The 16,130-nt window shown below is 35.8% G+C and overlaps 1 protein-coding gene across 1 annotated transcript in view; it reads right to left on the bottom strand.

The window, feature by feature from the left end:
• The window catches only part of AP3B1 (adaptor related protein complex 3 subunit beta 1), a 266,465-nt gene that overhangs the window by 14,755 nt on the left and 235,580 nt on the right, over positions 1–16,130 (bottom strand). Inside the window, 1 exon segment of the mRNA NM_001002974.2 lies at positions 3,857–3,954. Coding sequence (NP_001002974.1) covers positions 3,857–3,954 — 98 coding nt within the window.

Genomic DNA, 16,130 nt, shown 5'->3' with positions numbered 1-16,130 from the left:
TCAGAACAGAAGATTCATTATCGTCAGCTAATGTATTGGCATAAAGCAAAGTAACATCCTATCAAGTAAGGCACACATTCAATCTGCCTTCCCACCCCCCTTTATTTTTAACTCATGCTGTTTTATTGTTATAGGCAATTTGTACCACTCAGCATGACAGTGTAAACTGAATCAAGATTAATTTACATGCAAAAGAACACTTAGGAGAGCAGCATGGTAAGCAAATGTATTGTCTCGATTGCTGAGGTGGAAAAAGAACCTGGAAAGAAAAAAAGGTGCTCTAATTAAGGGGCATCAAATATGATTGCTTGTGGTAGTTAAGGGCCAGAAAATAGTAAATGTCTGACCATTTAAAGAATTAGCATCTTACTAGCTAGGAAACCATAAGATGGATGCATAAATCATAATAAAATTAAGTAAACATTCTAGGTTTCTTAAACCAGAGATTTTTCTAAATGAAAATATATCAGGAATTCTCAAATTAACGAGAAAGAAAAATATGCCAAGGTATCATTATAAGTTTCTCCTATAAAAAACTGATTTTAGATACCATATAGGCTGCTCATACATAACAAAGGTAAAGTCACCAGGAAAATATTTTAAAACTGTCAGACTACAGAATTTGTTGCTTCATTAGAATTCACCTAAATTTTGGAGAGGCAGAGGGACAGAGTACTTAATTTACGTTCATCAGCTGTACTTAATTGCTAAAATGTAAATCAATATAAGAAAATAAAATTAAAATTTTTTTCTAAGTTTTAGATTTAACATACGAAGAAAATGAGTAAGAGGAGGCAGTTTGAAATGAACAGCTGGTTTATGTCTCATAATTATTAAAACTGCCTTAAGAAACCAAATTTTTTTTGAGAAGGTCTCACGTTATTTTCAGCACCAAAATCATTCCACAGCTAGATCACTAACTCTGCAATGCTCCAAACTCAATGAGAAAAATCATGCATCTCATTTCAAGTTCTTAATACGAGTATTATAGTTAACTTCAATACATAGGATAAAAGTCTTTTAGCAAGCACTTTGACCACCAACCTGACTCATGTTTAGCCATGAAACTCTAAATGCAACAACTGAAAAACAATGACAGATCAGGCTGCGTATCAGAAATGAAACCTTTTCTGTTTTAAAAAAAATTAATATGCGCGATGTATTAGATGCACTCTTAATATGGTACAAACTTTTAATTATGTACATCTTTAGTATAAAAATAGAAGTATATTCCTCATGTTTTTTATTTAGAATTTTTCCAGTTAAATTCTAATTAATGCATTTAATGCATTTCTTGAGTCTTAAAAACACAGGCCCTGTGAAATGAGGTACTAAGTATCTAAGTTCATTTTATTTGAAGTAGAAAATTATGTAATGTGTGCACGCAATGACACATAGGTACTTCATAACTTTACTAGTATTTTACTATCCAGAAGTTTGCACTGATAAAATCTGAGGAAATGGATGTTTAAGATTTTCAGTTAGCGAGTCCTTTCTAGGTATCATTTGTTGAAATAAGCTAAGCTCTTCCTAGAGTAGTATAATAAAAGAATACATGTGTAAGGTTCAGAATTGAGACCTCGATTACCAAACCAGCTGAAATCTATAACTAAAAAGATGCTATTGAAAAGACTCTTTAAAGCTGTGGTAAATTTGCCAGCATCAAGTCCCATATCAAAGAATGAATTCAGGAAGACAGAAAGAATGATACAGAAATGCCAAGAGACTTGCAAGGATTTACAAATACTTCATATAAACAAATTTTCAAATAGCTTTATTCAGAGTAGCCTTTCTGCTCTATTAAACATAGCAAACAGCTGCCAGATTTATTCAGACAAATAATCAACAACCATAGAAGTAAAATGGCAGAAGAAAAAGGAATTTTGGCAACAACTCCACAGAGGACCACAGCTGTTCTGCAAGCGCACCTCTCTCATGCGCTTACGGTTCTGTATGGCTAGTCAGGGAAAAATCCCTCAGTCACAGCAGAGCACAAAACACTTAATCGAAATATCAAGTATTCTAAACCAAAGCTGAGGGATAGAAAAGGTAAACAATAATCTGCTGCTTTAGATAGATATATATTTTAGCTGCATTTTAAAAAAAAAAAAAATATCCCCTTAACAATAAATGTGCCAAAGCCTTACGCAGTCACTTATGTGCCACTCACCTGGTTTTGCTGAGCAGGTGTAAAGCAGAGAGGCAGGCTTTAGCCAGCAAAGGGTAAGAATAGCAAATGTAAGCATCAATTCATCAATAGAAAAATAAAATCATAGAATCACAAAGATGATTTCTTCTATAGCAATAATCAACTTCCAAGAAAAGCAAATGCAAAGAGGGATTTAGTCATTCTTTTTTATCATTTAAAAATAAGGCAGAAAATAAAAGATTACTATTAATTTTTTTAAATATATTTTTTTAAATTTTTATTTATTTATGATAGTCACAGAGAGAGAAAGAGAGGCAGAGACACAGGCAGAGAGAAGCAGGCTCCATGTACCGGGAGCCCGACGTGGGAATCGATCCTGGGTCTCCAGGATCGTGCCCTAGGCCAAAGGCAGGCGCCAAACCGCTGCGCCACCCAGGGATCCCAAAAGATTACTATTAATTTTTTAAAAGATTTTATTTATTTATTCGTGAGAGACAGAGAGAGAGAGGCAGAGACACAGGCAGAGGGAGGAGCAGGCTCCACACAGGGAGCCTGATGTGGGACTCGATCCTGGGTCTCCAGGATCATGCCCTGGGCTGAAGGCAGCGCTAAACCGCTGAGCCACCGGGGCTGCCCAAGATTACTATTAATTTACAGTCTTGTATGAAATTTTCTTTGTGAGATTCTTCTGCAAGGTCTTGGGAACACTGTGGATTGCAATGGCCTTAAAAAAAGAAAAAGTAAAAAAAGAAAAGAAGGACAAAAAAAGATCTTTGGCACTATAATGATAGAGTGCCAGGAAGCATATGTTTCTCCTTAGGTAAAGATATTTGTATGTGACCAGTACTTTCTAGAAACATGACATATATGGTTTAACAACCTCAAAATGAAGGAATCTTTGTATGATAATCCCTCTAGAAAGAAAAACAGCCTACCCTCACATAAACTTTAAGAAATTGCACACTATGCTATTTAAATATGCCCTAGTTTTATATTATCTTCAATTAAATACATGAAGTCACAGTTATTTCCCCTTATTCATATAAAAAATAAAATTCATTTTTATTAGTAGTTATGGTGGACTCTGGGGCAAGCACAACAAACTAATACTTCCATTCTGCTGAAAATATTTTCTTCTTAGGTGCGTATTTAAAAATATTTCAGCTCTGATACAGCCAGACAAACACAGCATTTCTTTACTATAGAATTAGGTCAAAAGAAAATGGAGGCATTTTAAAGCTATAATTAGGACTTTATTTTGAAGAGTGAGGCACTCTAATGTGTGCAGGGAGAAATATATTAGTGGGACATGAGAAACAGTTCTATAGTAAAAGAAAATACAGAGACATAACATTTATAGTGGCAGAACTTTGGTAAGTTTCAAATCCCTCACATTTTCACTAATGCAAAACACATAAGTACATCATTAGGTTGACAAACTCATAATTCCCAGAAGTGAAAAATTAAGAGTCAATTTATTATTTTAAAGACATAGTAATCAATTTTCATGTATTCCAGGAATGTAGACAAACATATCCTTTTTAAGGTTATTTTATGGAAGTAAAGGATTACCAAAAACTAGAAGATGATTCACTGACATTTGTTAATGGCTATGTATATATGGTAATTTATTCTAGAGACCAGATAGAAGAAGAGTACATATTATTTGGGATGCCAATTTCTAGTAAATTGTAGTTAATTTCTCACCTTGCTCTTTCTTAAAGTCTTTCTCTGACATGGCCACAGGTAAAAGCAGTTCTCCAACAGGTGGCTGAATATTAACATTGAAGCAATCGTCCTTGGTACTAAGAGAAAAACACATCAAAGCTGACTAAATGCTTAATAAATAAAGATTCTCTTTAATACTATGCTAGTTGAATAGATGTGATGAAAGCATATGTCAGCATATACCATATAAGATCTTGGCTTAACTAGAACAGCTAAAAAGGCTTGAAAGGGCAGCCCGGGTGGCTCAGCGGTTTAGCGCCGCCTTCAGTCCAGGGCCTGATCCTGGAGACCCTAGGATGGAGTCCCACATTGGGCTCCCTGCATGGAGCCTGCTTCTCCCTCTGCCTGTATCTCTGCCTCTCTCTCTCTCTCTGTCTCTCATGAATAAATAAATAAAATCTTAAAAAACTTAAAAAAAATAAATAAAAAGGCTTGAAAAATTCCCCAACACTATTTGCAGAGAAATGTATCTCTATGAGTTGGAAAAGTTTTTTTTTTTTAACAGAAATATGCAGTTATAGTAACTACACCATTTGATATAGATTTTTTTTTTTAAGATTTTGTATTTATTTATTCATGAGAGATGTACAGAGAGAGGCAGAGACATAGGCAGAGGGAGAAGCAGGCTCTGTGCAAGAAGCCCAATGCGGGACTCACTCCCAGACCCCTGGGATCAAGCCCTGAGCCAAAGGCAGATGCTCAACCTCTGAGCCACCCAGGCGTCCTGATGTAGAACCTTTAAAAACAGGTAAGCATCATGGGTATACATACTCATTACTACCAAAGGAATGCTTCATGCAGCTTATAGAGAAGTAGTATTTTCTCTTTACTTTGTACATTTCAAGTGTAGAAAATGGAGTGCTTTAGTCTTAAATGGTTAAGATCTCTTTTAAAAATATTAGTTTTTAGTAAAAAATAAAATAGAGTGACCATACTGTGTTTAGATATGTACTAATAAAGTAACACCTCATCTGCAAACTTGCTTTTTTAAAACAAAAACTCATTTTTAGTAGTGGTATTCATTAATATTGATCAACACGTGCTAAGTTGTTATTTCAAATGACAGGATATGAATAATGTAGGAAAGGCAACTCTGTACCCATATCAGATAGAATAGTAATACTGAGTGCATTTATTTTAATCTTAGGACATACTACTCTCTAAAAACTTATTAAAAATTCTTTAGAATTTTTTTAGGTTACATGTTTCAAGTTAGGTTGATGAGTCTATCAGGAATGTGTTTGGCTGCAAATAAGCAGAAAATCAAACTAATACTATGCACACATTGTCTAGTATACAACAAATCCTTGAGTTACCAAAGGCTGCTTCAATGGCTTAAAGATGCTGTTGGGGACCTAGGTTATTCTAGCTTTCAACTCCACCATCCCTAGTGTGTTGTCTTTCATCCTCATGATTGCCAGATGGCTGCTGCATGTCTAGGTACCATTTTCACATTCTGCTTAAGAAGAAATAGTGACAATGGAAGAGTGAGTAGTAAATACGTGAGCCAACCAGATCTGATTCTTTTTATCAGGAAAGCTTTTGTCCCCAAAAGGACTTCTACATTCATGTGAGAACTGCATTTCATGGCCAGTGGGAAGGTGGACAGGGAGATGGGGACTGTGGGTAAAAAACTAACAAACATTAGGTTAAGACACTTCATTGAAGGGTGCGGTAGGGATAAATAAAATGAAAAAAAATCATGTTTATGCTATTATAAACTATATTCTTATAAGCTGCCTGATATTTTTTTATGGAGCAAGGTAAAGACTAGACTAAAAAAAAGAATGTTTTGAATTATTCACATGTGGATTGTCTAAGGAAAACTAACAAATCTGATTTATTAATTCAATATAAATTTACCTGAATACAAACTAGATCCCATGTACTGTACAAGTACCTGGGGATTGATTTATTCAAATATTTTTATTTATTTATTCATGAGAGACAGAGAGAAAGGCAGAGACATGGGCAGAGGGAGAAGCAGACTCCCTACAGAGAGCCAGATGTGGGACTCTATCCCAGAACCCCGGGATCACACCCTGAGCCAAAGGCAGGCACTCAACCACTGAGCCACCCAGATCTCCCTGGGGACTGTCTTTAAAAGACAAGTGAGACTGACTCTAAAAGCTTACAGGTCAGTGAGAGAGGAAGAGTTCAATTATGTTCATAAAAATGGTAAATGCTACATCAAAGATATGTACAGAGTATTATAGTTCACAGAAGAGGGACTGATTAATTCTACAGGTGTGAGGTAAAGATACATTTCCAAGAGCAGAGAAAGGGGTGTACTAGGTATTCTAGACCTGTTTTGGGAACAGTGAGCAGTGTGGTATGTCAATAGATGAGGCTGGGGGTGCACTATAAAGAATCCCATATACATTCATTACCATTCATCTCCATTTCTCCCAGGACAGTCCCAGTTTGTGGCTGTTGTTCTGGACTCCTTTCACTCTCTAAAGTGTCCTGATTTGTATGACAAAGTATAGGATTACTTCACTCATATAACTAAGACAAAGGGGTTTCAATGTTTCCTGAAGCAACAAGGAAAACAACCAGAGATTTTTGACACAGGAAAATAAATGATCCCACTGTATTTCAGAAACTCTACTACATCTACTAAGATGTAGTAGAGTAGAAATCTAAGGAAGTAGATTCATTAGGAATCTAATTTAATAGTCTAGGTAGGGGTTTTACATTGTGTTTAATTTTAGTAATTTCTAGTAATAATGATCCTAAGAGGTAGCTTCTGTTACCCTCCAACTTATTGATGAGAAGTCAAACAGCACATCCAAGGTCACACAGCTACCAAGTGGCAATACTGGGATCTGCACTCTGGTCTATCCTACTCCACAGTCTGCTATATAATGCTGCTTTAGAAATATATATTTTTTTATTCTGCTCTATAACACTGCACTCCTAGACTGAGAACAGGGAAGATGGGGGTATTTTAGAATCAGAAGGGACAGATATGGTGATGGATGGAAGGGACTTTGAAACTTCTAATGGGAAAAACTGGGAGAATGATAACTAGTGAAGTAGTAGAGTTTTGGGGATTAAACAAGATGATTTGGCTTTAATCATGCTCTATTTTGAGTACCACTGAATTATTCAGGAAGAGATATTTAGCAAATAACTGGAAATACAAATCAAGAATCAGAAAAGAGGTCAGGGCAGTATATATGAGTTTGGAAGTAATAGAAAGGTAAAGGGAAGAGCTGAAGCCTTACAAAGAGATAAGATCAGAGAGAAAAAAAAAAGGATAAACAATAGAAAGGATAAGGTGGAAATCTGGGGAGGACCTACATTTAAATAGAAATGAAGAACTGCAACTTGCAGAAGAAACTGAGAAAGAGGGATCCCTGGGTGGCGCAGCGGTTTGGCGCCTGCCTTTGGCCCAGGGTGCGATCCTGGAGACCCGGGATCGAATCCCACGTCAGGCTCCTGGTGCATGGAGCCTGCTTCTCCCTCTGCCTATGTCTCTGCCTCCCTCTCTCTCTCTCTCTCTCTCTATCATAAATAAATAAAAATTAAAAAAAAAAAAAAAGAAACTGGGAAAGAGTGGTCAGGAAGAAAATGTGTGTCAAATAATGCAAAGAGGAATAAAAAGCAGCAAGTGTTACTGCAGACCCCAGCAAGGCAGTTGAGATGGAAGGAAAAAAGCAGAATGCTATGAGTTGAAGGGTGAACAGGAAGACTGGAAAGATGGACAGAAAACAGTAGAAGCTTTGTGAGGATGCAGAGGCAAAAGAAAGCTTAACAAAGCCCTAGCATGTTCACGGCCTGAAGGGAAAGAGCCAGTGGAGAGGAAAAAACTAAGGAATACCTGATGGAACAAGGCCTCAGAGGAGCTAGATGAGGTTGGGATTAATAGCACGAGAACAAGGTGAACCAGTCAGCATCCTCCTGGCTCTTCCCAAAGCAGCACAGGAGGAGTGGTTATGACCGCAAGAAGTATTGAGGGTAGGACACTTGAAGGATGAGACTATACCTGATATAGTGGAAGGCTAAGTCACATTAGAAGAAATATGTAAAAGATGATGGAGTAAATGGTAAATGTGCATGTCTATATACAGACACACACACAAATATACATACACATGTGTATATATAATTTATGTATAATATATAAGAATATATTATATATGAACTATATGACATACATATAAATTTATATGTATAAATATATTTATACATGTAAGGAGGTGCACAGTAGAAGTATTTTACTAATAGAAGAATACAATTAAATTAGGAATACAGGGATCCCTGGGTGGCGCAGCGGTTTGGCGCCTGCCTTTGGCCCAGGGCGCGATCCTGGAGACCCGGGATCGAATCCCACGTCAGGCTCCCGGTGCATGGAGCCTGCTTCTCCCTCTGCCTGTGTCTCTGCCTCTCTCTCTCTCTCTGTGTGACTGTCATAAATAAATAAAAAAATATTATTAAAAAAAATTAGGAATACAATTAAATCAGGAGACCATTGGGTTAAATTATATTTATTACATTATTGTTACTTTATTTTCTTTTTAATTACGGCTTAAATGATTCCTTCCAAACTGTCCTTCCCAACAGTCCTGAGGTATCATTTGTGCCCTGGATTAAAGGTAGCTGTACAGGGGTGCTTGGGGGGGCCTCAGTCAGTGTCTGCCTTCAGCTCAGGTCCAGATTCCAGGATCCTGGGGTCAAGCCTTGTGTTAGGCTCTCTGCTCAGCGGGGAGTCTGTATTTCCCTCTCCCCCTTCCCTCTCCAACCCTGCTTGTGACCTCTGGATCTCTCTTCCAAATAAATAATTAAAACCTTCAAACAAACAAAAAAAGGTAGCTGTATAGCTCTGACTCCCAGGGAGAAGGGTGGGAGATCAGGGAAAGAAGGAAAAGCATACATGAAAATGTAGGTGAGTAAAGAGCAAGTTTAAGTTTGGGGGGAAAATGTGATCCTGAAATATCCCCACTAGCAATTTGCGACATATATATGACTCAACTTGACTGGGTATGTTTTGTTTTTGTTGCTTTTGGCTAATGATATTTTATTTTCTGTAGTTGGTAAAATGGTTAACATAATTATCTTTGAAAAACCAAAGATAGAAGTTCATCCAAAATAGGTCTTATGAAGCAAATGTAAATAAAATTGGGGCACTGTTGTGGCAGATACTACTCGATGCTTACTCAAATACTTTTTTTTTCTTCTTTACTGACCTAATCCTGACTTTGTTCAGGTAGACAATGTGCCCAAATGGAGCATCGTATCTCTCAGTCTCTCTTTAGGAGTGATCAAGTAACCCAGTTACAACCAATGAAGCATACACGGAAGCCTGCCAGGCATTTCTAGGAGAGTTTGGCTTTTCCTACATGGCTCTTCTCTCCAGATCACTTCATTTTTTTTCTTTTTCCCTTTTTTGCTTGGAATGTAGATAGAAACCTGAAAGTAGAGCAGCCATATTGTGACCAGGAGGATGGCAGGCACTTGCTAATGTAATTAGCACATGGAAAAAAACTCCACAAAATAACAAATGCTGGAAAGCCCTGAAGCCATTGTAGAGCTACTCCAGCAGCTCTTAACTGCTGACCTCTGCTCTTGTACTAGCAGAATAATAAACCCCATTTGGTAAAGCCACTAGAGTTGGGTTTTTGCTACACACAACTGAATGCAAAATCTAATATAACAAGCATATAACCTACTTCATAAGCCAGTGTCAGCTTTTTTTTTTAAATAAAGATTTTATTTATTCATGAGAGACTCCGAGAGAGAGGCAGAGACATAGGCAGAGGGAGAAGCAAGCTCCATGCAGGGAGCCCGAAGTGGGACCTGCTCCTGGGACTCCAGGATCACGCCCTGGGCCAAAGGCAGACGTTCTATCACTGAGCCACCGTCCTGCCAGTGTCAGCTTCTAAGCAAGGTTTGACTTAGAATCAAGTCAGGTGGAATTTTCCCTCTTTAATTCAGGGAAATTTTACTTTCATTTATATTAGTGTTCTAGCATGTCCTCCACAGTTTTTTATGTGCCTCCTTTTCTGCCATTTTGTCCTTTTTTGTTGTTCACTTCTCTCCCCTTGTTGGGTTTCCTTCTCTTTTTCCCCCACCTCTTTTTCTTCTCATCTCCCTCTGGTTGAATGTGGGGCTAAATATAGATATCTTGACATGTATAGGGAATGGTGAAAATGAGTAATGACAGATGTGCATCTATTGGAATTAAGAGATCAATAAAGTACTAATATTATGCAGCTCTAAGTAGCCTCATTACATGTGATCAAATGGCCTAATAGTTTATTATTTTTGTATTTTAAAAAAATATTTTATTTATTCATGAGAGACACAGAGAGAGGGGCACTGACATAGGCAGAGGGAGAAGCAGGCTCCATGCAGGGAGCCCCACATGGGACTCAATCCCAGGAGATCATCCCCAAGCAGAAGGCAGGAACTCACCCACTGAGCCACCCAGGTACCCCCAAATGGCATAATAGTTTAATGTAATATAAGATTCTACCTGTTATATTTAACTGTAATGCACATACTTGTACTACATATAATTTCATTTTACAGACTCATAGGATACAAATTGGTAAAATTTCTAAGTAAGAGAAAAGGGCAAGGAGTCTGACCATAGTGAAACTCAAGTTTCCTTATCTATGAAGTTAAGATAAATGGCATTTACCTTACAGGTGACTTTTAATGATTAAATGAAAAAACATAGCCAATATAGTGCTTAATGCATAGTAGATACTCAAAATCTACACAGAGAATAGGGTTGTGTCATAATTTATTTCAGCATTCCCCTCTTGATTCTCATTTGCAATCATTGCTACCATAAACAATGCTTACTTAATACCCTTAGCTAGATCTATTTTCTTCTGCACAAGCACCAGTATTTCCCTAGCTCTGATACCCTGAAGAAGAAACTGTTTACAGAAGAGAACAAACATTTAGCACTTTGATAGGGCCAAACTGCCCTAAAAAAGGTGGGGTCAATTAAAGTCCCATAAACAGTATACCACAATACATGTCTCTATCTTGTCAATGTCAGATACTAAGCTTACTTAAAAATTTTGCCAATCTGACTGGTAAAATGTTTTAATTTTGCTTTCTCTGCTACTAGCGATGTTGAACATCTTATGTTTACCGACTATTTACATTTCTTTTCTTGTAAACTGCCTATTCTTAGCCTTTCTCCACTTTTCTATTGAATTCCATCGAGTAACTGAGAGTTATGTAAGTAACTCTCTCAGTCACTCTCTGGTTATTAAATTTTTGTCGGCTACATATACTGCAATACTTTCTCACCATTTCTTATCTGTTATGGTATCTACTTTTTCTTCTTTGTAGAGAAGTTTAAAAATTTTAATAGTCAAACTTGATCATTTTTCTCTTTACATTTGAGTATTGTATCTTGCCTAAGACTTCTGCCCCCAGAGTATGAAAGCATTTGTGTATATTACATTGAAATACTTTTAAAATTTTTTATGATTTATGACATTTTCTTTTCTAGTTGAATTTTAAATATTTGTCAAGTTCCCTGAAAAGCCCTACTGGAATTTGCCTACAATCACACTAAAAGTTGAAGATTAATTTGAAGAAAAGTACTGTCTCCCACTTAGGAACATAGTATATGTATTATTTTACTTATATCTTCTTTTTATGACCTTCAGGAAAGTTTCAGGCATTTTTTTTTAATTCCTACATAGGTATTTCTTGTTCATTTATTCCTTTTGCTAGTCTTATAAATAGAATAATTTTATACATAATGTTTTTAAATTGGTCACTCTTGTTATATAGAAATGTTCATGATTTCCATTTAATGATTTGTACCACCTTTCTAAACTCATTAAATAGATTTTCTGTTGATTCTAAGACTTTCTAGGTGATAATTATACTAGATAAAAATGATAATTTACTCTCTTCCTTTTTAGGATTTCTACCTTTGTTTTTACTTGTCTTTCTATATTGGCTAGAACTTTCATATAATGTGAAATAGTGTTGAAAATGGTAACCTTCCTTTGCTTTTCTTAGAAGAGAATGCTTCTGCTACTTCATGTGGTAATAGGTAACTTGTAAAGCCCAGAAATTACATGAATTTATAATGCCAAGTGGTATGTACACTCATGTGCTATCCTTTCCGGCTTTAAAATCAGGGTGGGGGCGCCTGGGTGGCTCAGTCAGTTAAGTGTCTGCCCTTGGCTCAGGTCATGATCTAAGGGTTCTGGGATTAAGGCCCCATTGGGGTTCCTTTCTCAGTAAGGAGTCTGCTTCCCCCTCTTCCTTTGCCCCTCCCTACTCGCTTGTGCTAGCTCTCTCAAATAAATAAATAATAAATGAAAATTAAAAATAAATCAGGGTGATGTTGAGCTTTGTAGAATGACATGGATATTTTCCTTATTTTTCTTTGATATAGAAAAGTTTAAATAATATAGAGATGATTTCTTTCCTAAAGTTCTGATACACCTTTTTAAAAAAATTTTATTTATTTATTCATGAGACACACACACACACACACACACACACACACACACACAGGCAGATAGAGAAGCAGGCTCCCTGCAAGGAGCCGGATGTGGGACTCGATCCTGGATCCCAGGATCACACCCCGGGCTGAAGGCAGATGCTCAACCACTGAGCAACCCAGGTATCCCAGTTCTGATACAATTTAATCAATTTTATTCTTAACATTTTTTCTAGGAAACCATTTCATCTATTCCAATTTATTAGTATAGAATTACATATAATATTATTTTGTAATTCAGAAGACCTCGTTTTTTTTTTTTTTTACCACCTTCCTCTTTTCTAATCTTTCTTGTATCTTTTTTTTTCTCTAATCCTATTAGCCTAAAGATTTTCTAATTTTTTTTGGAAAATTCTTTGCTTTTTAAAAAAATGTGTATTTTTTGTATTCAGGAAAAAAGAAATTCTTTGCAAATACTCATATCTTAGATCAAGTCAGAAACTGAATTACTAAATTTTTATAATGTTATGTGTATATCTATATTTACCTGAATGCTTATCTAAATATCTCTCTTCCTCTTTGATTTGTTAACAAATGGCTTTGTCAATTTCTCCTAGAATTTCATTACTTTTTGCTTTATGTATTATAAAGCTATGTTACTGAAAAGTTTGTAACTTATATTGTTGTGGAGGAATGCAATGAGTAGAACATTTTCTTAGTATGAAGTGCTTTTAAAATTTTTCTAGTATTAGTATTGCCCCATTTTCTATTATCTTTCTGATAATAAACATATACACACATACTTATATATTTCATTTTGTTATCCTCAATTTTTCTGTCATTCTTTTTTGTTAAAGATTTTATTGATTGACTGGCAGAGGGAGAGGGTGACAGAGAATCCCAAGCAGATTCCATGCTGAGTGCAGAGCCCAACACAGGATTCGATCTCTAGACCGTGAGATCATGATCTGAGCTGAAATCAAGAGTCAGATTCGGGCAGCCCGGGTAGCTCAGTGGTTTACCACCTGCCTTTGGCCCAGGGCGTGGTCCTGGAGACCCGGGATCGAGTACCGCATCGGGCTCCCTGCATGGAGCCTGCTTCTCCCTCTGCCTGTGTCTCTGCCTCTCTCTCTGTGTCTCTCACGAATAAATAAATAAAATCTTAAAAAAAAAAAAATTCCACCAGGCATGGTCTTTCTGATTGTTATTCACATTCATTCTGCCTGACCTTTGATGAGTCCTTTTAATCTGAAGGCTTGTGTATTTCTTTTACTTGGGAAAATTTTTCATCTATAGTTTATTTCTTCCCTCAATGTTTCTTCTCTTTCCTTCTAGATTTATTAGATAAACTGATTCTTTTACCCTTACTTGCATAGTTCCCATCTCTTTTTGCTCTCTATTCCAGTTGATTTCAGTGATTTGCTCTTCCAGAACACTAAATCAGTACTCAGCTGTGTGCTATTATACATCTACTGAATCTCTTGTGGCACTATGTTTTTAAATTTCCAAGAATACATTTAAAAATTTCTAATTGCTTCTGTTTCAAAGAGGGAAATATGTTCTTGCTTTACAGATACAGTGTTCTCCTGAATCAGATAGTTTTAGGTTTTAAAGCTATCTCTTCAAAATAAAATAAAATAAAATAAAATAAAATAAATAAAATAAAATAAAATAAAATAAAATAAATAAAATAAAATAAAATAAAATAAATAAATAAAATAAAATAAAATAAAATAAAATAAAATAAATAAAATAAAATAAAATAAAATAAAGCTATCTCTTCTCCTTCTCAAATTATCTAATCCCTTCATGGCTGAATCTTTGTAGTCACCATGAGCCTTCTCTTTCAAAATGATGCTTCCCCTCAAAAGTCTGGTTCTTGTAAGCTGAGCATTTATATTCATAATGAAAGACTGGCTTAATTAACATACACAAGGGTTCTGCTACATATTAGTTATATTTTAGACAAGTTTCTTACTCTTTCTATGCCTCAGTGTGTTCACCCCTAAAAATGGGGGATAATAAAACTTATGGGATTGTTCTGAGAATTAAATAAATTAACACAAGTGTTTAGGACAATGCCTAGTATACTGCAATTGCTCAATACACAGTGGGTTTCCTCTCCCCTGGTGGGCTGACTTATGTTTCCTTATGGGTGAAATGTGACTGGTTATGTGGACATGAAGTTGGGAGGCAGAGAGGCAAAGGTCTCATCTCCCCCAACAAGTTAAAGACTGACTTTGCTTAGTGGTAGAGATCTTGAGAATATTACTCTTTTGGATAGAGCTGCATTTCATCTCATATCTGATTATCCTGGTCTCCTTCCTACAAACTCAAACCCTGCTGTTATCTTAGGCCCCCATATCCACACCGTAAGTCCTTCCAGGAAAGTAGTTCATTTTCCTTACAGTGTAATTTTTAGGTCTCTGACTAAATGTAAATGTTGCCTGCTGCTAGGGTAAGGTTGGGGAACTAGAAGTTGGAAGTAGTTCTCCAGTTTCTCATGACTGTCGTACTCTAACTTTTCACTTGTTTATTTTCCACATGATATTCTGCTAGACTTGCTCTGTGGTTATAATTTTCTCTGTTATTGTTTATATGCTACCATTTACTTTCTAACTGCCAACAATTCTTCACAATTTCTGGTGAACTAATGACATCCTTTCATTTTGTTTTTAGTACTCATTCTCTTTTAAAGAATGAATGTGTTTCTGTCTTTTTAATAAATTTGGGGCAAAAAAGAAGGGTGGTTGCTAGTGCTCAGCCCTCTTACTTGAGCCAAGACATATTATTCTTCATACTAGTTACCACATTAATATCTGCTGATCATAAGCATGAGACCTGTTTATGCACTGCATCTACTTTTAGAGAGATAGAGATATACATTTATGTATATCATATACACTTTAAATCTCAATAAATTTAATCAAGGACTTAATTTGATGACCATTTAAAATGCAAAGCAAAAGAAGAGACATTAACACTTATCAAGTACTTACATAACTACATATAATAGTTCTATCTATATATATGTATAACTATAATGATACAGAATTAACCTAGAGACTAAGGTAGAATCATTTTATTCGTTTCTTTTCTTTTAATAAGTGTAAGTGTACCTGAAATGCTTATAATCCATGTTCTCAGCATTTCTGAAGGCTTCTTGCCAAATATGTTCTTATTACCCATAATTTTACCTATCGATTTCTATAATGTATTTCAAGGAAAAAATTCAATATCAGCTATTCTTGCTTTTTCCCCCCTCTTTATTGAACTACCAAGACTAATACAACACATCACTAAGCAAAAAGTGCTATTTACTATGCAAAAGGCACAGTCAGTGATTGGCATCTAACACCAATTGATCTACCCATTACTGCTATCTCCATACCCCCTCTAACACTACTATAAAGCTATTGATTTAAACACTGTCGATCGGTTTCCATTTTCTGATTTTGGGCAGGCCAATTAAGAAAGTGAGTAATTGTGATTACACTGCTTCAGGATCAATTACATTTGATGCAAGACAAAGTGTTCTTTTTGGAACATATAAAAAAATAATTTTGATCTAATGTGCTTATGAGTTTAATAAAACCTAAGATAATTTACACATTCACAACAGGAAAACATACTAATGAGTGCTTATGATAGCTAAGGCTATTTTCTACGTAACATATATTCATCATTTTCCTAAAACTAGTTTAAAAGAAATTGAGAAAAAATCGTTCATATATACTTCCCAATGTAGGACGAAAAAAATCAAACACTATCTACATACTTATCCCTAAAAGAACATAATTAATTATCAAAGATAAAATGCAA

Source organism: Canis lupus, chromosome 3, assembly GCF_011100685.1.
Source record: "Canis lupus familiaris isolate Mischka breed German Shepherd chromosome 3, alternate assembly UU_Cfam_GSD_1.0, whole genome shotgun sequence".
In the NCBI taxonomy this organism is placed as follows: Eukaryota; Metazoa; Chordata; class Mammalia; order Carnivora; family Canidae; genus Canis; species Canis lupus.
The sequence above is the reverse complement of the archived record's forward strand: the minus strand, read 5'-3'. Positions and strand labels throughout refer to the sequence as shown.